Source organism: Stenella coeruleoalba (assembly GCF_951394435.1).
Source record: "Stenella coeruleoalba genome assembly, chromosome: 20".
Classification (NCBI taxonomy): domain Eukaryota; kingdom Metazoa; phylum Chordata; class Mammalia; order Artiodactyla; family Delphinidae; genus Stenella; species Stenella coeruleoalba.
The window spans coordinates 36444600-36462935 of NC_137166.1; the positions used below are offsets into that span (position 1 = coordinate 36444600).

Below are 18336 nucleotides of genomic sequence, written 5' to 3' on the forward strand. Positions count from 1 at the left end.
TGATACAAAGATGCAGTTAGCAAGAAAGCCTTTTAGGCTTCTTACTTTTTTCCTCAGTACATTTACTCCCAACATCTGTACTACCCATGCTGCCCAGTACAGGTCCATCAGCCACATGTAGCTGGTGAGCACTTAACAATGCAGCCAGTCTACATTGAAATGTGCTATAATTACAAAAATAGATCCCAGATTTCAAAGACTTGGTATGAAATAAAGAATGTAAAATATCTCATTAATAATGTTTTATATTGATTACATGTTAAAATGATACCATTTTGGATATTGTTTCAGGGCTCCCCAACACCATCCACATGATAGGTGATTTGCTAGGACCAACATGCATTCGTCCTAACAGCTAAGATTATTACAGTGAAAGGATCAGTAAGGGAAAAAGATTGTCTGAATCTGGAGAAGTCCTTTCACAGGCTTCATTATGCTCTCTCCTTCCCAAGTGGGGCACACTGAGTATGTTCATTTCTCCAGCAACCAGAAAATGCAGTAATATGTAAAATGTTTCTGCCCAGAAAAGCCCATTTAGAGATTCAGCACCCAAGGTTTTATATTGGGGGCTGTTCACATCGGCACTGTCTGCCTTGCATATACCGAAATTCTAGATTCACAGAAGGAAAGCAAGTATTTGGCATAGATGACATTGTTAACACAAACTCTAGGCACCGTGAACCACCTTATCAGTCAGGTAACAGAGGAAAGCCAAGTTCCCAGATGCCAGCTAAGGGCCAGCCTTGCACACGGACCCTTCTAAAGGTAGCAGCCTTGGTCCTGCTGCATTAACTTTTTGCACAGATATATTAGGTTAAGTAAACTATCAGCAGAATTAATTCCACCAGTTTATTTTTAAAGACTTTTAAATATGGCTACTTGTTCACATTCTTAACTCACATTATATTTATTTTGGCAGTGGTCTAAACTTATATGTAAAATTCTTCTCTAACGTGTTTTAGCTGTTTTCTCTATAAACACTAATGATTTCTCTTTAATACAAATCTGATAAGTAAACAGGTGACAAGCCTCCTTCAAGTGATATCTTTACACTAGTCACTAAAGGTCAGACTAATTGAAGGCTGCAGTAGACTTAGCTCCATATCCTAAATGTAGCTTTTATTACCCAAGAAGAAAAAGAAAACCTCCCCTCCAAAAAAAGTGTGTGATCAAAATAAAGGATTTTGTGAATTTTTATAAAACAAAAGTCCCAGTTTAAGAATGTCCATTTGATAAGCACATTTGAGAGCTCCAAACAGTACATTTTTACATGCTTATCATTAATTCAAATTGTTAAACTCTTTTGTTCTCTAAAATGTTAATGATTTGTAATTATTATTAATCCATCCATGAAAATATTTCTGAGGAGGTTTATATAAATGGACTAATTCTGCATGAGAGATTCACTTCATTTCTACTCATTGTAGATTGCAGATGTGACTAAAATAGTATCACTTGGCTAAAATGAATGATATAGAATAGCAACCAGGATATGTTTGACTTCTTCCCAAGCACTGAATACTAATATATACCTCACTCTTTAAGAAAGGGAATGGTTTTAGGAAAGTAATTTCCAGGACTAGAACTGTGAAAGCAGCAGAAGATATTTTTGTTAGAATAAATCCATAGTGTGATTTTCAGTGACTTACTGCCCTACGGGTCCCCTGCAGACCTAATTGAAGGAGAGAACCATCTTTCACCATCATTGACACATCTCATCAGAAGTAGAGGGAAGCTAAAATCCTAACCCCCTCTTCTCTCCCACGCCATGACCCATAGTGAGTAAAGGGGAAAGGAGAAAGTCCTCAGGCTTTAAGTAGAGAGTAGTTCATAACAGCAGTATTTTTGCTGTTATCTTTGTCCCTTATTTATAAAGACTTATAATTCAGCCATTTTATATAGTTTTGAATTGAAGCATGTCATTAGCAACCCATGTCAATAACTCATACATTGATTCTCATTATAAACAGCTATGCTTGTCCTTTGAAAATCCATAAAGCTTAATACATTTGTAATTTTAAATATACTTCACATTTCTACAAAACGAAATCTGACAATATCAGTGCTGCTCTCTAATTGCTTTAAATAATGTGGAGAACAGTTATAAAGAACTCTATGGGGGCTTCCCTGGTGGCGCAGTGGTTGAGAGTCCGCCTGCCGATGCAGGGGACACGGGTTCGTGCCCCTGTCCGGGAAGATCCCACATGCCGCGGAGCAGCTGGGCGCGTGAGCCATGGCCGCTGAGCCTGCGCATCCGGAGCCTGTGCTCTGCAACGGGAGAGGCCACAACAGTGAGAGGCCCGCGTACCGGAAAAAAAAAAAAAAAAGAACTCTATGATAAAATACTAAGGGTATTTTCCACTCACTGTTCAATCAATAAGAAACACTGCAGAAAACCTGTCTTTTTTGCCACTTTTGGAACTATGAAGAGCCATCAAAGTACTGTCATATAATGTTCTGTTGATAAACGTTAAGAGCTGATGATAGTTTCACTCAGAAAATCAGAATACCTAGAAGCCACAGTGCTGTTTATAACTTCACTCACCCTGTCTTGAAAATAGCTTCTCTTCCCTGTATCCCCATTTGTGAACTGGATAAAATAGGTAAAATAAGAATTCAGCATGTAATATGATATAGTATATAATAGAATTATGGTATGATATATAAACAAAAAACAAAACTCCAGTTTTTAGAAATGAGGAATTCAAAAATGTTATATGTTCTCTAGGACACTTGTTCTATTTTAAAGTACACACATTTGTGTAATATGATTTTGTGATATATATGACACAACAGAAGTGGGTACACTAGCTAATTTTGTACTTGAATAAAATATCACCATACGTCTTCCTTGGCTTTTCTATCCTTAATCTAACAGCTTATGTTATGTAACTAATACTTATTGTCCTTATGATGAGCTTTGAGACCATTAAGGTTTTTTTAAGAATTATATCAAATATGAAATTCAATGGCATATATTCCATATATCTTTACCGTTTAAAACATTTTTTTTGAAATTCCGAAGAGTGTTTTTTTTCCTTTTTGTCTGTGGTAATCCATTCATCCATCAACAGACATTTGGGTTGCTTTAACCTTTTGGCTCTTGTGTATAATGCTGCTATGAACAGCAAGTATCTGTTCGAGTCTCTGCCTTCAATTCTTAAGAGTATATACCTAGAAGGAGAATTGCTGGAGCTTATGGTAACCTATATGAATTTTTGAGGAACTGCCATACTATTTACCACAGCAGCTGCACCATTTTACATTTCTACCAGCAATGCACAAGGGTTCAGTGTCTCCACGTCTTTGCTAACATTTTCTTTTAACATTTTGAAAAAATGTACCAGGCTATGGCGCAGTGGTTGAGAATCCACCTGCCAGTACAGGGGACATGGGTTCGAGCCCTGGTCTGGGAAGATCCCACATGCCATGGAGCAACTAAGCCCGTGCGCCACAACTACTGAGCCTGCGCTCTATAGCCCGCAAGCCACAACTACTGAGCCCACATGCCGCAGCTACTGAAGCCTGAGCGCCTAGAGCCCGTGCTCCACAAGAGAAGCCACCAAAATGAGAAGCCCGCACACCGCAAAGAAGAGTAGCCCCCGCTCGCCACAGCTAGATAAAGCCCATGCACAGCAACAAAGACCCAACACAGCCAAAAAAAAAAAATATATATATATATATATATACCGGGCTATATACTAGTTTCATAAGAACCATGGGAAATACAGTTGACCCCTGAGTAACAGAGGTTTGAACTGTGCAAGTCCACTTATACATGGATTTTTTTCAGTAGCAAATACTACAGTACTACATGATCTATGGTTGGTTGAATCCACAGATGAGGAACTGGATATGGAGAGGCCTACTATGGGACATGAGCATCTGCACGTTTTGGTGTCTGCAGCGGGTCCTGGAACCAATCCCCCTCAGATACCAAGGGATGACCGTATATTCATATTGTCATTACACTAAAAACAGTCTTTTGGTGCCAAAACTAAGTTCAGGTTTACATGAGTCAGCAACAGAGAATATTGGCCTTTGTCTTATTGTTTGTGTAGTACAGAGTGTGTTCACAAAAAAGCCTTTGAGGTAAGATATTGACTTTATAAGAGTAAATGTAAAATAAATCAGGATGAGTTGTAATCTGTATGCTTTCAGTTCTTAGCAACAAAGTTTCCTTTTTTCCTACAGCTCCCTGCACAGGCAGCACTTTCTTTTGCCATAGCAACATGTGCATCAATAATTCTTTAGTCTGTAATGGGGTTCAAAACTGTGCATACCCTTGGGATGAAAATCATTGTAAAGGTGAGTCTATTGGCAAAGGCCAGCCTTTTTGAGAGAGGAGTGTCCATTGCCTTTCATTAAGAAAAAATTAAAATGTCTTTTTCTACAACTGTGCTTGGCATAACTGCTTTGGCTGGAATAAACACATATAAAATAAATGTTCTCCTTAATGGATCATAGACTTCTGGGATGTGGTAAAAGTGAAGAAAAATATTTATTCTCACCAAAAGCATTTTTTTTATAGACTATGTTTTTTACCTTAAAGTTGTTCAAAAGTCAATCATGGTATTTCCTGCCCTTATTTTCTTGGTCATTTCTATTGTAAAGATACCTTATTCTCATAATAATTTAGATTGTAACCTAGAGTATTCTTATTTTTTTAAATTAAATGAAAATACTATTTAATAAAAATCAACTGATGGATTCAGTCTTACAATGTAAAAACAGAATCATTATAAGGACTGCTTTTTTTATTCCATGAATTTCCTACACTATATTTCCAGTATATACTCCCTGGAAGATAAATATGGCTTGTGGTAATACTAGTTGAATGTCTACAAACTGGTTATCAAATCACTGTTTCAGTACTAAAGTTTATCTCCCTTTTATTCTCCCAAGAGTTCAATAAATATCTTACTATGGAAAGTTAATGTAATCTGATATGGGTATCTGAAGTACTTGAGAGAAAGTATTTTCAGGTAATCATTCAAAAACAGTAGACCATGATAACATACCTGAGTGGGTTAGTCAGATCATTCTCTTGCTTATGGCCATCAGTAGAAATACTATGGGTATACTCAAAACTACCATAGAACAGAAAGCTAAACTTGATAGAACAAGGGTATTTTGTTTTGGTGTTTTCTGTATTCATGTATTACTTTGATCTGCAAGCTATGTATTCACGTACCTTCTGAGTAAAGAACCAAGTCCTTTTCCTTTTTCGTAGTCTGTCTAGCTGCGTTATGATTGGTTAGTTTAACCAGAAGTCGTAATGGGATTATTTTGTTTTAAAACCTAATTTTAAATTGCATTTTCTGTGTTGTATTTGAAAAAAAATACAGAAGTGTTCTGCTTTACTTAAAAATACTTTACCAATTTGTGACAGGACTCATGAACAAATTTTAAAAGCCTCATCGTTTTTCTTTCTCTTTTCTGCAGAAAAGAAAAAAGCAGGACTGTTTGAACAAATCACTAAAACTCACGGAACAATTATTGGCATTACGTCAGGGATTGTCTTGGTCCTTCTCATTATTTCTATTTTAGTACAAGTGAAACAGCCTCGAAAAAAGGTCATGGCTTGCAAAACTGCTTTTAATAAAACTGGATTCCAAGAAGTGTTTGATCCTCCTCATTATGAACTGTTTTCACTGAGAGACAAGGAGATGTCTGCGGACCTGGCCGACCTGTCGGAGGAACTGGACAGCTACCAGAAGGCGCGGTGCTCCTCCACGGCGTCGCGGTGCATCCACGACCATCACTGTGGATCGCAGGCACCCAGCATCAAACAAAGCAGGACCAACCTCAGTTCCATGGAACTTCCCTTCCGAAATGATTTTGCACAACCGCAGCCAATGAAAACATTTAATAGCACCTTCAAAAAGAGTAGCTACACTTTCAAGCAGGCACACGAGTGCCCTGAACAGGCCCTAGAAGACAGAGTAATGGAAGAGATTCCCTGTGAAATTTATGTCAGAGGGCGGGAAGATTCTGCACAAGCATCCATATCCATCGATTTTTAATCTTCTACTGAAGGTGACATTAATTATTAAGTATGTACGTATGTAGCCTACAGAGCACCCATACTGTTTTCAGCAGCCACCCCTTTTCTCCTGTCAGAGCCAGGAAGATCTTCATTTCCCATTAACCTAATGTAATGGTGAAGTTTTTATTATCTCAGGCAGTCTATATATGTTAACCCAACCTGGGAACTTATTCCATTCAGTAAAAAACAAAAAATAAGCCTCTATTGCTCAGTGTCCTACAAACAAAGCACCAGTTACATAGTAGCATTTGGAGAGATGAGGGGTGGTGTTGCGCCAGGCTCAGCTGCCTGCGGGTCTTAGCAGCAGGAAGACCGCTCCTGATTGATACAGCTCTGTCAATGTTTTGATCCCACAATAAGTTTAAAAGTAAGATTTTTCTTCACATTCCTTTTATTTTTTTCTTTTCTCTAAATTTAATTTGTTTTATAAGCCAGTAATTTTACCCTTTCAGTTTCTTATATAAGTGGTTCATGTATCACACGTATTTCAATATAGGCATTTGTTCTAGAATTTGTCAAAATATAACTAGTTACTGTGATAAGTGCCAATTAAGACACAGAGTTGTGTTTTGTCCATCTTTCTTCTTGACTAGTTTCTATACTGCTGCCTTTTAATTACTGGATCCTTAGTCTTTATTTTCTGTGATATGATTTAGCACCTTTAAGTCATATTTTGTCTTAGTTATACGAAAAAGTTTCATAATCCTGGGATGTATGCACCATTGCCAGTTATACCTAAAAACTTGACAAAGATTAAAATGTTTAGAAATGCTTTGAAATTTCCCAAGTTTTATTACATTCAGTGATAGCACATTCATTCCTGTGAGCAAAAAGTCATTTAATGCATTTGGGGGGAGGCCTATCATTATATTTATTTCCAGTGTTTCTCCTTACTAGATCTGTGTTTTGTATTATTTTTATAAAAAGATTATTTCACTCCCTTTGTATTGGTTTATCTTGTAGGATATGGTAACCAAGGTTGTTTGAGAGTTAAAGTAAAATGCCTAAGAAACTGTATAAGCCTTTAGATTGCTTCTTACTTGGGACAGTACGTTTTTCTAGTTCTTACCAAGAATAACAATTTCCACTTTTTTTTAAACTGCACTTTTGACCTTATTTTTTTTTAATGGTATATAAACAATAATTTATAAACATGATATAAAAACTCATTGTGTTTTTTTAGACTTTTGATATTATTTGATACTGTACAAACTTTATTAAATCAAGATTAAAGAGCTACATGACAGATTTCTTTCAATGTTTGCGTTAGTGACTTTGTATACAAATATGCTGTGATGGAACTGTACACTATAATTTATTGTAAAGACCTTGGTAATGTGTACATAAGCATTTGTTTCCTCTTGTTATTGCATTTAGTTTATGATAAATTTTTCACTGTGTGATATTTATTGTTCTAAATCACCACACAAATCTGATATTAAAATATACATTGTTACATGATTCTTCAATCATGTTATTTATGGCACTGAGATTTTCGATCTTAAGATATATATGGAAAGGAATCCATTTATTGAATTATAACTAAAAGATAAATTCTCATTTTTGATATTTTTTGTAGTTAAATTCTCAATGAAATGAGAAATTAAAGTTTCACTGGATTTCACTGATTTTCTTAAAGTATCACATCTGTATGTTTTCTCAGATTAATGAAAACTGTGACCTTAAACATGATACATGTATAATACTCCTTCAAAATGCTTATTATATCACATTTTTTATTTTTAAAAAAGTATATACCATCCAGAAGATAGGAAAGCCTACAAATAGTATTGTCTTGATTTAAGTTTTTTTAAAGTCAGCATAATTTCCTGTTTTAAAAATATAACTTGGGAAGGTAAAAAGACTTAACGAATGTAGTGTTCAATGAACTAATGAACCAGAGCCAGATTAGGTAGCTAAATTCTTTCAGTAGCTGAAAAGGCATTTTAGTAGGTAACACACCAGACAGTATTTAGTAAATCCTTAATAAAATAATAACTGTGATCTCATTCTTAATGAAAGGAAAATTATCATATTTTCTATGTAAAATTATATCCATTAAAAAAAACTATTAAATCGTCTTTAACATCTATAGTAGAAAATAATACAATATGCTTAACTAGTCACTTGTAACTGTATTTTTTTTTTTTTTTTTTTTTTTAGTGGTACACGGGCCTCTCACTGTTGTGGCCCCTCCCGCTGCGGAGCGCAGGCTCCGGATGCGCAGGCCCAGCGGCCACGGCTCACGGGCCCAGCCGCTCCGCGGCATGCGGAATCCTCCCGGACCGGGGCACGAACCCGCTTCCCCTGCATCAGCAGGCGGACCCTCAACCACTGCACCACCAAGGAAGCCCCTGTATTTTTATTTTTGAAATTTGTATCTTGCTGTCTCTTAAAAGGGTATGAAGAGGCCTACAAAATACAAAGCCTTTAAAGAAGACATTTAACATTTAAAAAAGCACAGAAGTACATGATTTCAGGCAACTCAGCAAAGCTTGGACAACAAATTTGATTCTAAATTTTCTTGCTGCTAAAACAAATGAAATCTTTGTTTTTCATGGTAGAAAACTCAAACTTATCTGCAAGAGGCTAGTTTTCTCTTAAACTAAAGAAAGGAGGGTCTTCATATTGACCGACATTTCCTCATAATTTAAAGAAAATGCAAAATACAGAGAGAGGCCATAATGGTAAATCTTAACCCAGTGAAGACACATCATCTCAGTGTAGGCTAGGAACTAAAGAACCAGACGATCAATAGCTAAGCTAGCCTGAGACTGGCTTATTATTTTATGCTATTTTGAATTTTATTTTATTTTTTTATACAGCAGGTTCTTATCAGTTATCTATTTTATGCACATCAGTGTATACATGTCAATCCCAATTTCCCAGTTCATCACACCACACCACCACCCCCTCCACTTTCCCACTTTGGTGTCCATATGTTAGTTCTCTACACCTGTGAGACTGGCTTATTATTATTCATTGAACTATAGGTGGGTATTAGATCTCATTTATTTCTTAGTTAAACATTTGGCAGTATATGATATGAAGAGAAGAGAATGAAACTAATAAATTTTAGGCATTATTTCCAGAATAATGCTAATTGCTGTATATATAGTCTTTCATCTTTGAGGTAATGAGAAAACTTTGCAAATTGTTTACTAATGTGAAAGCCATAAATTTTAGTAATTTAAGAAGAAATTTAGCCATCTTGTGGAAGTTATTACACCCTTCACAGAGAATATAATACCCAGTGTTAAACATAGAACAAAAAAGGCAAATCTGGAGGAGAGAATATCTTCAATTCAGAAGCAGCATTAGGTGCACTTGTACAGCACTGTCATTTGTGACACCATTGATCCCAAATTTAACACAAGGTATTAATCCTCAAGTGCCCTCAAATTTCAGGAAACCTACTAATCCCAACATCTGAAGTGTGTAGGAATAAAGTATGATGTACCTTTTGTGAGGGGAGATGTTCACCCCAAAGGTTTAACAAAAAGCAAAGGATTTTCCACATTTCAAATCACAAAAGAGATCAAAAACACTCCTTTTATTTTGACTTGTTAATAGCTTGTGTCAGTGTCTTTGTCACTTTTCATATGATTATTAGGCATTAAAAGAACCTCCTAAATGCCTGAACATTTTTATAGTTCTGCTATTGTCTGGTGAGGACGCTTCCTTGTTTCAGGAGTGTGTCAACTGATGAACAGGATAGGAAAAGCCTAGTTGTGACTACAGGAATAATTCTCAATCAGAGAAGAGTATGCTCTCTTACAAAATGGTGTCTGCTGTATTGTTCATGATCAGAAGGAACCTTGAGATTTTGGTTTTTTTGAAGATACAAGAAAGATTATCTGCTCCAACTTTATTAATGAGAAGACTGAAGCACAGAGAAGAGAATGCAGCGCCCACATCTCAGAGCTAGTCCAGCGCCCTTTCCTTGCTTTCTGCTCTCTCCCTGCTTTAGCTGGCTATATGTTTTAAAAGCCACTCTAAACAGCAGCCCAGATGTTTCATGTAAGGCTGTCAGTTATTCTGATTTAAAATGTAATTTATTCTACAACAATTTCTTTCAAAGCATTATATTTTACTTTTTTTTTCCTTATGTAACACTTTGTTATTCTACAATTTTGTTGCCACGATTTCTTGGCACCTGCAAATTCTACAAGACAATTACTGTGAATTCTTAATAAACAACGTTTGTTAACAATTTATATCCTTGACACTGGACAGAAAGAGCTTTCAGTGTTTTGCTTTTGTGATCTTTTTTAAATCTAAAGGGGAAAACTTATACTCTAGAAATTAAAACACTTGTGTGTGCTGTATCTCTTGAATTTGGAGAATGATTTGAGTTCTGAGCTAAATAATATGACAAGTTGACCTTGGATATCTTTTTTTTAGCTTTCTGCAAAATCAGTTGTCCATGTTTTATATACCTCTACTAATAACAAAGTCGTAATTCTGAATTTGCTTTTTTTAAAGCAACTTTTCCATATATTTCTGTGATTGGTTTAATGACTACAAAAGCCCAGGAAGCTAATGACTGGGGTGCATGTTTAGTATGTACTGTCTTGAGTATATTCTTTTGAAGCAATGATTTTTCTTTTAGAGGTGAACTTCCAGACCATATAAGACTTCTCATATGCTTAATACTCGATTTGATATATCACAGTAAAGAATTTGACCCTTGAACTGGGAATAAAACTTGTGTTTTGATTTCCTTGCTTGCCTCAATTTCCAAAGTCTCTAGAAGTCGCAAAGAATCCTAAATTCCTTCCCAGGCAAAGTTGGCATTTCCTATCTGGTCACTTCCAAACTAAAATAATCATAGTTACGATAAAAAATAAAAGCTTCCTCAGGCTATTACACCATTTTAAGTTTTCAAATAAATCTTCAAGTGAGGAACTTAAAAAAAAAAAAAAAGAACAAGATGGTCTTAGGTTGCCTGCAGTATCCAGGCTGCTGCCTCTGGTCACTGAAGTGGCCCTGAGATCTTCCACAGAGTGGGCTGTCAGAACACGTTGTCCTTTTGAGGTACACAGCCAAGCTTAGTAAGGGTGGGTGCGTAGACCTCATGAAAGGTGTATCCTGAGGAGAAAGCAAAGAAAGCCAAAAACTCTTGAGTCTTTCAGTCACACAGATCAAGGAGCAAAAGGAGAAGAAAAGAAAGGTAGCTACCACTGGTCTGTCTCCGCAAATAGTTACAGAGCAATTTTACTTTTTGTGTTATTTAGGATCAAGAAATAGCTTTTATCTAAAAGTGGTCTCACCCTCCAAGCTTTGTCATACTCTGTAACATCTGGTGCTAGCAGGCCACTTGAGCCGGTACCTTCTTTATTGAAACATTTTGAGTACCTGCTGATTGCTAGAAGGAATTTCCATCAAAAAATCTAGGTTTTGAACATGCTTTTCAAATCTTGTTCTATTCTTCCATTGATGACATTGTCTAGGATTTGTATTAAGCTTTGTATTAAGTGGTGTTTCAGAGACGCATTCACAAATTTTGAACCCAAAAATAGTCATGTGAATCGTAGGGGAGTTTTCTCTACCTTTGAGTAACTATCAGTCTGTTACGTGTAACGCCTCAGGAGACAACTTAGCTCTGAAAATGTGCACAAGTAACTTGCTGCAACTGACTCAAATATGTGGCCTCTGCCTGTCACATTCAGCGTCTGAAGGTAACCTTACTTTCTCAGTCATTAGTTTTTAATATAAAAAAAGAAAGAATAACGCTTTAAATAAGTGGTAGGAGGCTTCCAAGATGGCTCCCAGCAATTCCTACCTCCCAGTATTCACAATCCTCTATCATCCCCTGACCTTGAATGTGAGCTGGACCTAGTGACCTGCTTCTAATGAACAGAATACGGCAAAAAGGACACGTCCCTCCTGAGACTAGGCGACAGAAAGACTCTGTCTTCTATCTGGCTCACTATTACTCTTGTGCTTTCCTGCTCTGATGGAAGCCAGTTGCCATGTTCTGAGATGCCCTATGGAGAGGCCTATGTGACAAGAAACCAGGGTTTCCAGGCAACAGCACAGAGGCCCCCAGTACAACCACCTGCAAAGAACTGAATCCTGCCAGCAACACGTGACTGGGTCTGGAAGAGGTTCCTCCCCCCACTGGAGCCATGAGATGACCACAGACAACACCTTGATTATAGTTTGTGAGGGACCTTGAGCCACACCCAGATTACTGACTCAGAAACCCAAGATAGTATATATTGCATTAAGCTGCTAAACTTAGGGGTAATTTGTTATGCAGCCATAGATAATACGAAGCTAGAAAAGACAGTGGCATGTCCCTGTTTCACTCCTGGGGTAAACGTATTGATGGAATCTAACACGATGTTATATGTTTGCAGAACTATCAGTGCAGTGGGCACATCTTGAACCTGGCAGCATGGAATGAGGAGAGCTAATCTTCCCCTTACATGAGTACCTGTCAGCTATTTTAGCCTCCCCAGCCACAAATAAAGACACTTAACTAAATCCGTTCTCTCTCAAGTATGGCAAAAGATACTGAAATTTGATTCTGCATTTGAAATGTAAATAAGATTACAATTAAATCCTAACTCTCTAATAGTGCCCCTTTTAAATCACTTATCAAGTCTCCTTTGAGTAAGATAAAATTATCTTAAAATGAATAAAGGATAAAATTCTATTCAAATTCTATATAGTATTCCCATAATTCAGTCAAAATCTTTCATATTTCCAATCACACTAACACCCAGTTTCCTAGACTGCAGAGCTAGTTATAGCTCTATCATTACTCCACTTGAAAAGGTGATTCTTGGGAAAGCTGATTAAGAAAGCAATAGAGCACACCCCCACCCGCAAAAAAAAGAAGGTTGAGGGGACTGCACTGAGAAATACAAATCTTTCATGTCCAGAACCACTCTACCCCCAAAATGAGAAATGTAGCCAAAACATTTCAATACAGAGATTTTTCTGTTGTGATGAAAAATAATAGATTTCCTGGAAGAGAATGCTCTTTTTTCCTTTTTTTTTTTTTTTTTTTTTTTGCTTTGCTTTGCTTTGCCTTGGTTCGCTTTGCTCTGCTTTGGTCAAAATGATCGAAAAACCAACTCTGCGGTTTTTTTTTCTGAAATTGTTTTCAGCAGCTGACTGACAGCCACAGCTACCTGCTACAAAGATAAACTGTATCTTTCATTGTATCTGTGTATAAATATTTCCTTTGAATTTGAAGCTGCTATTGCTGACATTGTTTTGCCCTGTGGGTAGAACTGTGTCCTAAATCCTTTTCTAATATGAATGCGTCAAACCTTAGCCTCTAGAAGTAGGATAGTACCTGTTGCTTTGGCAGCTCCACCTTAATACCCTGATCTCTGCAAGAGAGGCGCCGAATGAATCTCTAGTCTTCCCATCCTGCCATTTTTAATTGCTAGATGGCAGGCAGTGACTATACTGCTTGAAGCTTTACGTTGTTTTCCTGCGGGATTGGGAGAAGTGCCTGCCTTTCCACTAGGAGCCTTGTGGATAACCTCTCTGTCATTTAAAATAAGCATACCCACACATGCACTGTCCAAAAACTGTCCTCTCGTGCTATCGCTACCTTCTTTCATGAGGATCCAGTGTTTTGTTTTGTTTTCCCATTACTCACAAATGTTCACACATTTCTTAAGGAAATTCTACAACACCAAACCAGGTTCTCTGAAGAAACTCCCAAAGTTTGTCTGTGAAAATGAGGGACCTTCCCTGACCAGTGCAGGTCAGTGCTAGGCTGAGAGGTGTACAGAGAAACTGTCTATCAAAAGCTATGTCTTAAAGGATGTGCCAGGGAATGCTTCTGTTTTAAGCTGACACTTTCACCTCTCCACCCTAGAAAAACAACTCGCTTCTCTTCCCCGCATCAGATAAGCAAAGAAAGTGATTGCCCACTTTTTAATTGTAGGTTTACATAAACGCAGAATTCTAGAGCACTGATTTTTTGGGGCCATAATCCACACTTTAACACACTGAGCTGCATTTGGCGGCATGCCAGATGTGTAAAGTTGGAATTTAATGACATTTCAGTAGCAGCCCCAGAATTTAGTACAGTACCACTGTCGAATACTAATGTGCCAGTAGCAAGAAAACAAGAACAGAAACAGCTTCTTTCTCAGGTACCTTTTTTGCCTTTCTTGGAGATGGGGAAACTGAAAGCAATTAACAATTTGGTGGAAACTTCAATCTCATAAAGAAACTCCAGTCAAAAGCAGCCCATGTCTAGTAAGGCTATGGGGAGGGGGAAGGGTAAACGGTGACAAAGCGATAAAGAGGCATGGACATATATACACTACTAAACGTAAGGTAGATAGCTAGTGGGAAGCAGCCGCATAGCACAGGGAGATCAGCTCGGTGCTTTGTGACCGCCTGGAGGGGTGGGATAGGGAGGGTGGGAGGGAGGGAGACGCAAGCGGGAAGAGATATGGGAACATATGTGTATATATAACTGATTCATTTTGTTGTGAAGCTGAAACTAACATACCATTGTAAAGCAATTATAATCCAATAAAGATGTTTAAAAAAAAAAAAAAAAAGCAGCCCATGGTAGTCGCTATGTTCGGGGAACTTTATCAGTGAACCAAAGGTAAGTTCATTTTTAATACTTTACAATGTTAATTATACTACCTATATATGAAGTTTGTGTTTTTCCTGAAGATGTTATCAAGCACTTTTACTTTCTGAAAATAATTATGGACATCAGAAGTATTGTGACTGGCATCACCATGTGATAACATCATTTCTGCTTCTTATGACTTACAAAATGGAGTTCCATTTCCTTTTAATTAGAGGGGAGAGTGAGAAAATCTAATTTTGAAAAAATGAATTTTCTTATCCTAGAGAATGGGATTTCTCGAGCTCAGCACTGTTAACATTTTGGGCCGCGTGATACTTCGTTACAGGGAGACCACTTTGTGTATTGTAGGATGTTTAGCAGTGTCCCTGACCTATACTCCAGTAGCACCACCCCCATTTGTGACAGCCAAAAGTGTCTCCAGATATGGCCAAATGTCCCCTGGAGGGAGGGGTCAGAATCAGCCCAGGTAAGAACCACTGCTATAACGCGATTAAAGGGTTCCCAAAGGGCTTCCCTGGTGGCGCAGTGGTTGAGAATCTGCCTGCCAATGCAGGGGACACGGGTTCGAGCCCTGGTCTGGGAAGATCCCACATGCCGCGGAGCAACTAAGCCCGTGCGCCACAACTACTGAGCCTGCACGTCTGGAGTCCGTGCTCTGCAACAAGAGAGGCCGCGATAGTGAGAGGCCCGTGCACCGCGATGAAGAGTAGCTCCCGCTCGCCACAACTAGAGAAAGCCCTTGCACAGCAACGAAGACCCAACACAACCAAAAATAAATAAATTAATTTAAAAAAAGGGGTTTCCAAAAAAAACACCAACCAAAAGCTGTTGAATTCTATTTTAAAGAAATACTTCAACTACTCAGCCATAAAAAAGAATGAAATTTTGCCATTTGCAATGACACGGATGGACCTGGAAGGTATTATGATTGGTGAAATAAGTCATATAGAGAAAGACAAATACTCTGTGTTATCACTTATATGTGGAATCTAAAAAATAAAGCTACTGAATAGGGACTTCCCTAGTGGCGCAGTGGTTAGGAATCCACCTGCCAATGCAGGGGACACGGGTTTGATCCCTGGTCTGGGAAGATCCCACGTGCCACGGAACAACTAAGCCCATGCTCCACAACTACTGAGCCCATGCGTCACAACTACTGAAGCCTGCACATCTAGAGCCCATGCTCCGCAACAAGAGAAGCCACCACAATGAGAAGCCCATGCACCCCAATGAAGAGTAGCCCCAGAGTGCCACAATTAGAGAAAACCCATGCACAGCAACGAAGACCCAATGCAGCCAAAAATAAATAAATAAATAAAAACTGAATATAACAAAACAGAAACAAGACCCACAGATATAGAGAGCAAACTAGTGGTTACCTGTGGGAAGAGGGATGAGGGAGGGGCATAATAGGGGTAGGGGATTAAGAGGTACAAGCTACTATGTATAAAATAAATAAGCTACAAGAATATATTGTACAGTATAGGGAATATAGCCAATATTTTATAATAACTTTAAATGGAGTATAATCTATAAAAATTTTGAATCACTATGTTGTACACATGAAACTAATATTGTAAATCCACTGTGCTTCAATTCAAAATAAAGAGGGACTTCCCTGGTGGCACAGTGGTTAAGACTCTGCACTCCCAATGCAGGGGGCGCAGGTTCGATCCCTGGTCAGGGAACTAGATCCCACATACATGCTGCAACTAAGGAGCCCTCCTGCCACAACTAAGGAGCCAGCAAGCCACAACTAAGGAGCCTGGCTGCCTCAACTAAGTAAATGCAGTTGATTTTTGTGCATTAACTTTATACACAAACTTTCTAAACTTACTTATTCTAGTGGCATTTTATAGATTCCTCTAGATTTTTTATATATGCAAACATAACATCTACGAATAAAAGCAGTTGTACATTATGTATGCATTTTATTTCTTTTTCTTGCCTTGTTACACTGGCTAGGACTGTCAGTATGATGTTAAATAGCAATGGTGAGAGTGGATATCCTTTTATTGTTTTTTTTATTGTTATTTTATTGTTTTTCATCTCAGGGGAGAAAGCATTTAGTCTTTCACCATTTAGTATTATTTAGGTACACATTTTTCATAGATGCTTTTTATCAAGTTGAGGAAATTCCCTGTTATACCTAGTTTGCTAAGAGATTTTATTTTGTACAGGTGTTGAATTTTATCCAGTACTCTCTCAGCATCTATTGAGGTAATCATATAGTTTTCCTCTTTTTTATATGATAAATGACATTGACTGATTTTTCAAATGTTAAATCAACCTTGCATCCCTGGGATAAATTTACTTGGTTGCAATGTATTACACTTTGTATATACTGCTAGATTTAATGTCTAATACTTGCTAAGAATTTTTTGCATCTATCAGGAATATTTGTTTATCAGGAATATTTGTTTGTAAGCCTCATGATATGAGTTGGGAGGTAATTTACTTTCTCCTGCATTTTCTAATTTTGCATAGAATTGGTACTTCATCCTTAAATGTTTGATAAAATTCACCAGTGGAGCCATCTAAGCCTGATATCTTATTTGTCTGAAGATTTTTAATGGGAAATTTATTTTTTTAAATTGAGATAAGGCTGTTTAGTTTTCTGTTTCTTCTTGAGTCCATTCTGGAATGCAAGGAATTTGGGCACTTCATTTAGGTTGTTGATTTTTTAAAAATTTAATTAATTAATTAATTTTTAAATTTTTGGCTGCATTGGGTCTTCGTTGCTGTGCATGGCTTTCTCTAGTTGTGGCGAATGGGGGCTACTCTTCGTTGTGGTGCACAGGCTTCTCATTGTGGTGGCTTCTCTTGTTGCAGAACACGGGCTCTAGGTGCATGGGCTCAGTAGTTGTGGCACACAGGCTCAGTTGCTCCGCGGCATGTGGGATCTTCCTGGACCAGGGATCGAACCCGTGTCCCCTGCGTTGGCGGGTGGATTCTTAACCACTGCACCACCAGGGAAGCCCTAGGTTGTTGATTTTATTGACATAATATTTTCTTATTATTCTTTAAATATATGTAGAATCTGCTGTGATGTCTCTGCCTTCATTTTTGATAATAGTAATCTGCATCTTTTCTCCTTTTTTTAAAATCAGTCCAGCTGAAATTTACAACTTTACTGATCTTTACCAAGGCCCAGCCTTTGGTTTATTTGATTTTCTCTATTATTTGTCCATTTAAAAAATTTTATTGATTTCTACTTCTGTCGTTTTGTTTTCTTCTTTCTACTTAATTTGGGTTTATTGTTCTTTCTAGCTTCTTAAGGTGGAAGATTTATCATTGGCTTTAGACTTTTCTGTTATTAGCAATGTTTCTATTACTGATTTCTAATTTAATTCTTTTGTGGTTAAAAAACACATCCTATATGATCTCTGTCATTTTAATTTATTAAAACTCATTTTGTGACCCAGCATATGGTCTCTCTTGGTAAACATTTCATGTGATATTTAAAAGAATATATGTTCTGAAGTTGCGTGTAGTATTTTAAATCTTAAAAACAATCAGAAAAATAGGCAGATTTTATACATATATGTGTAATATTCTAAACAAATATCATTAAATGGTTATAATCTTCATTACATTATTTAAATCTTTTACATATCTGTTGCTTTTCAGTCAATTATTAAGACAAGTGTTTTGAAATCTCAAACTATAACTTTAGACTTATCTATTTCTCCATTCATGTAGT

At 37.3% G+C, this 18336-nt stretch overlaps 1 protein-coding gene across 4 annotated transcripts in view; it reads left to right on the top strand.

The window, feature by feature from the left end:
* The window catches only part of NETO2 (neuropilin and tolloid like 2), a 72343-nt gene extending 61402 nt beyond the window's left edge, over positions 1–10941 (top strand). For 3 of the 4 annotated variants that reach the window (XM_079908499.1, XM_079908501.1, XM_079908502.1), the window contains 2 exons: positions 4195–4308; positions 5446–7371. In XM_079908499.1, coding sequence (XP_079764625.1) covers positions 4195–4308; positions 5446–6026 — 695 coding nt within the window. In that variant the 3' untranslated portion in view covers positions 6027–7371. Of the gene's footprint in view, positions 1–4194; positions 4309–5445; positions 7372–8212 lie in introns of those variants that run through there. The other variant, XM_079908500.1, reaches the window with a different exon arrangement.
* The last annotated feature ends 7395 nt before the right edge of the window (positions 10942–18336 follow it).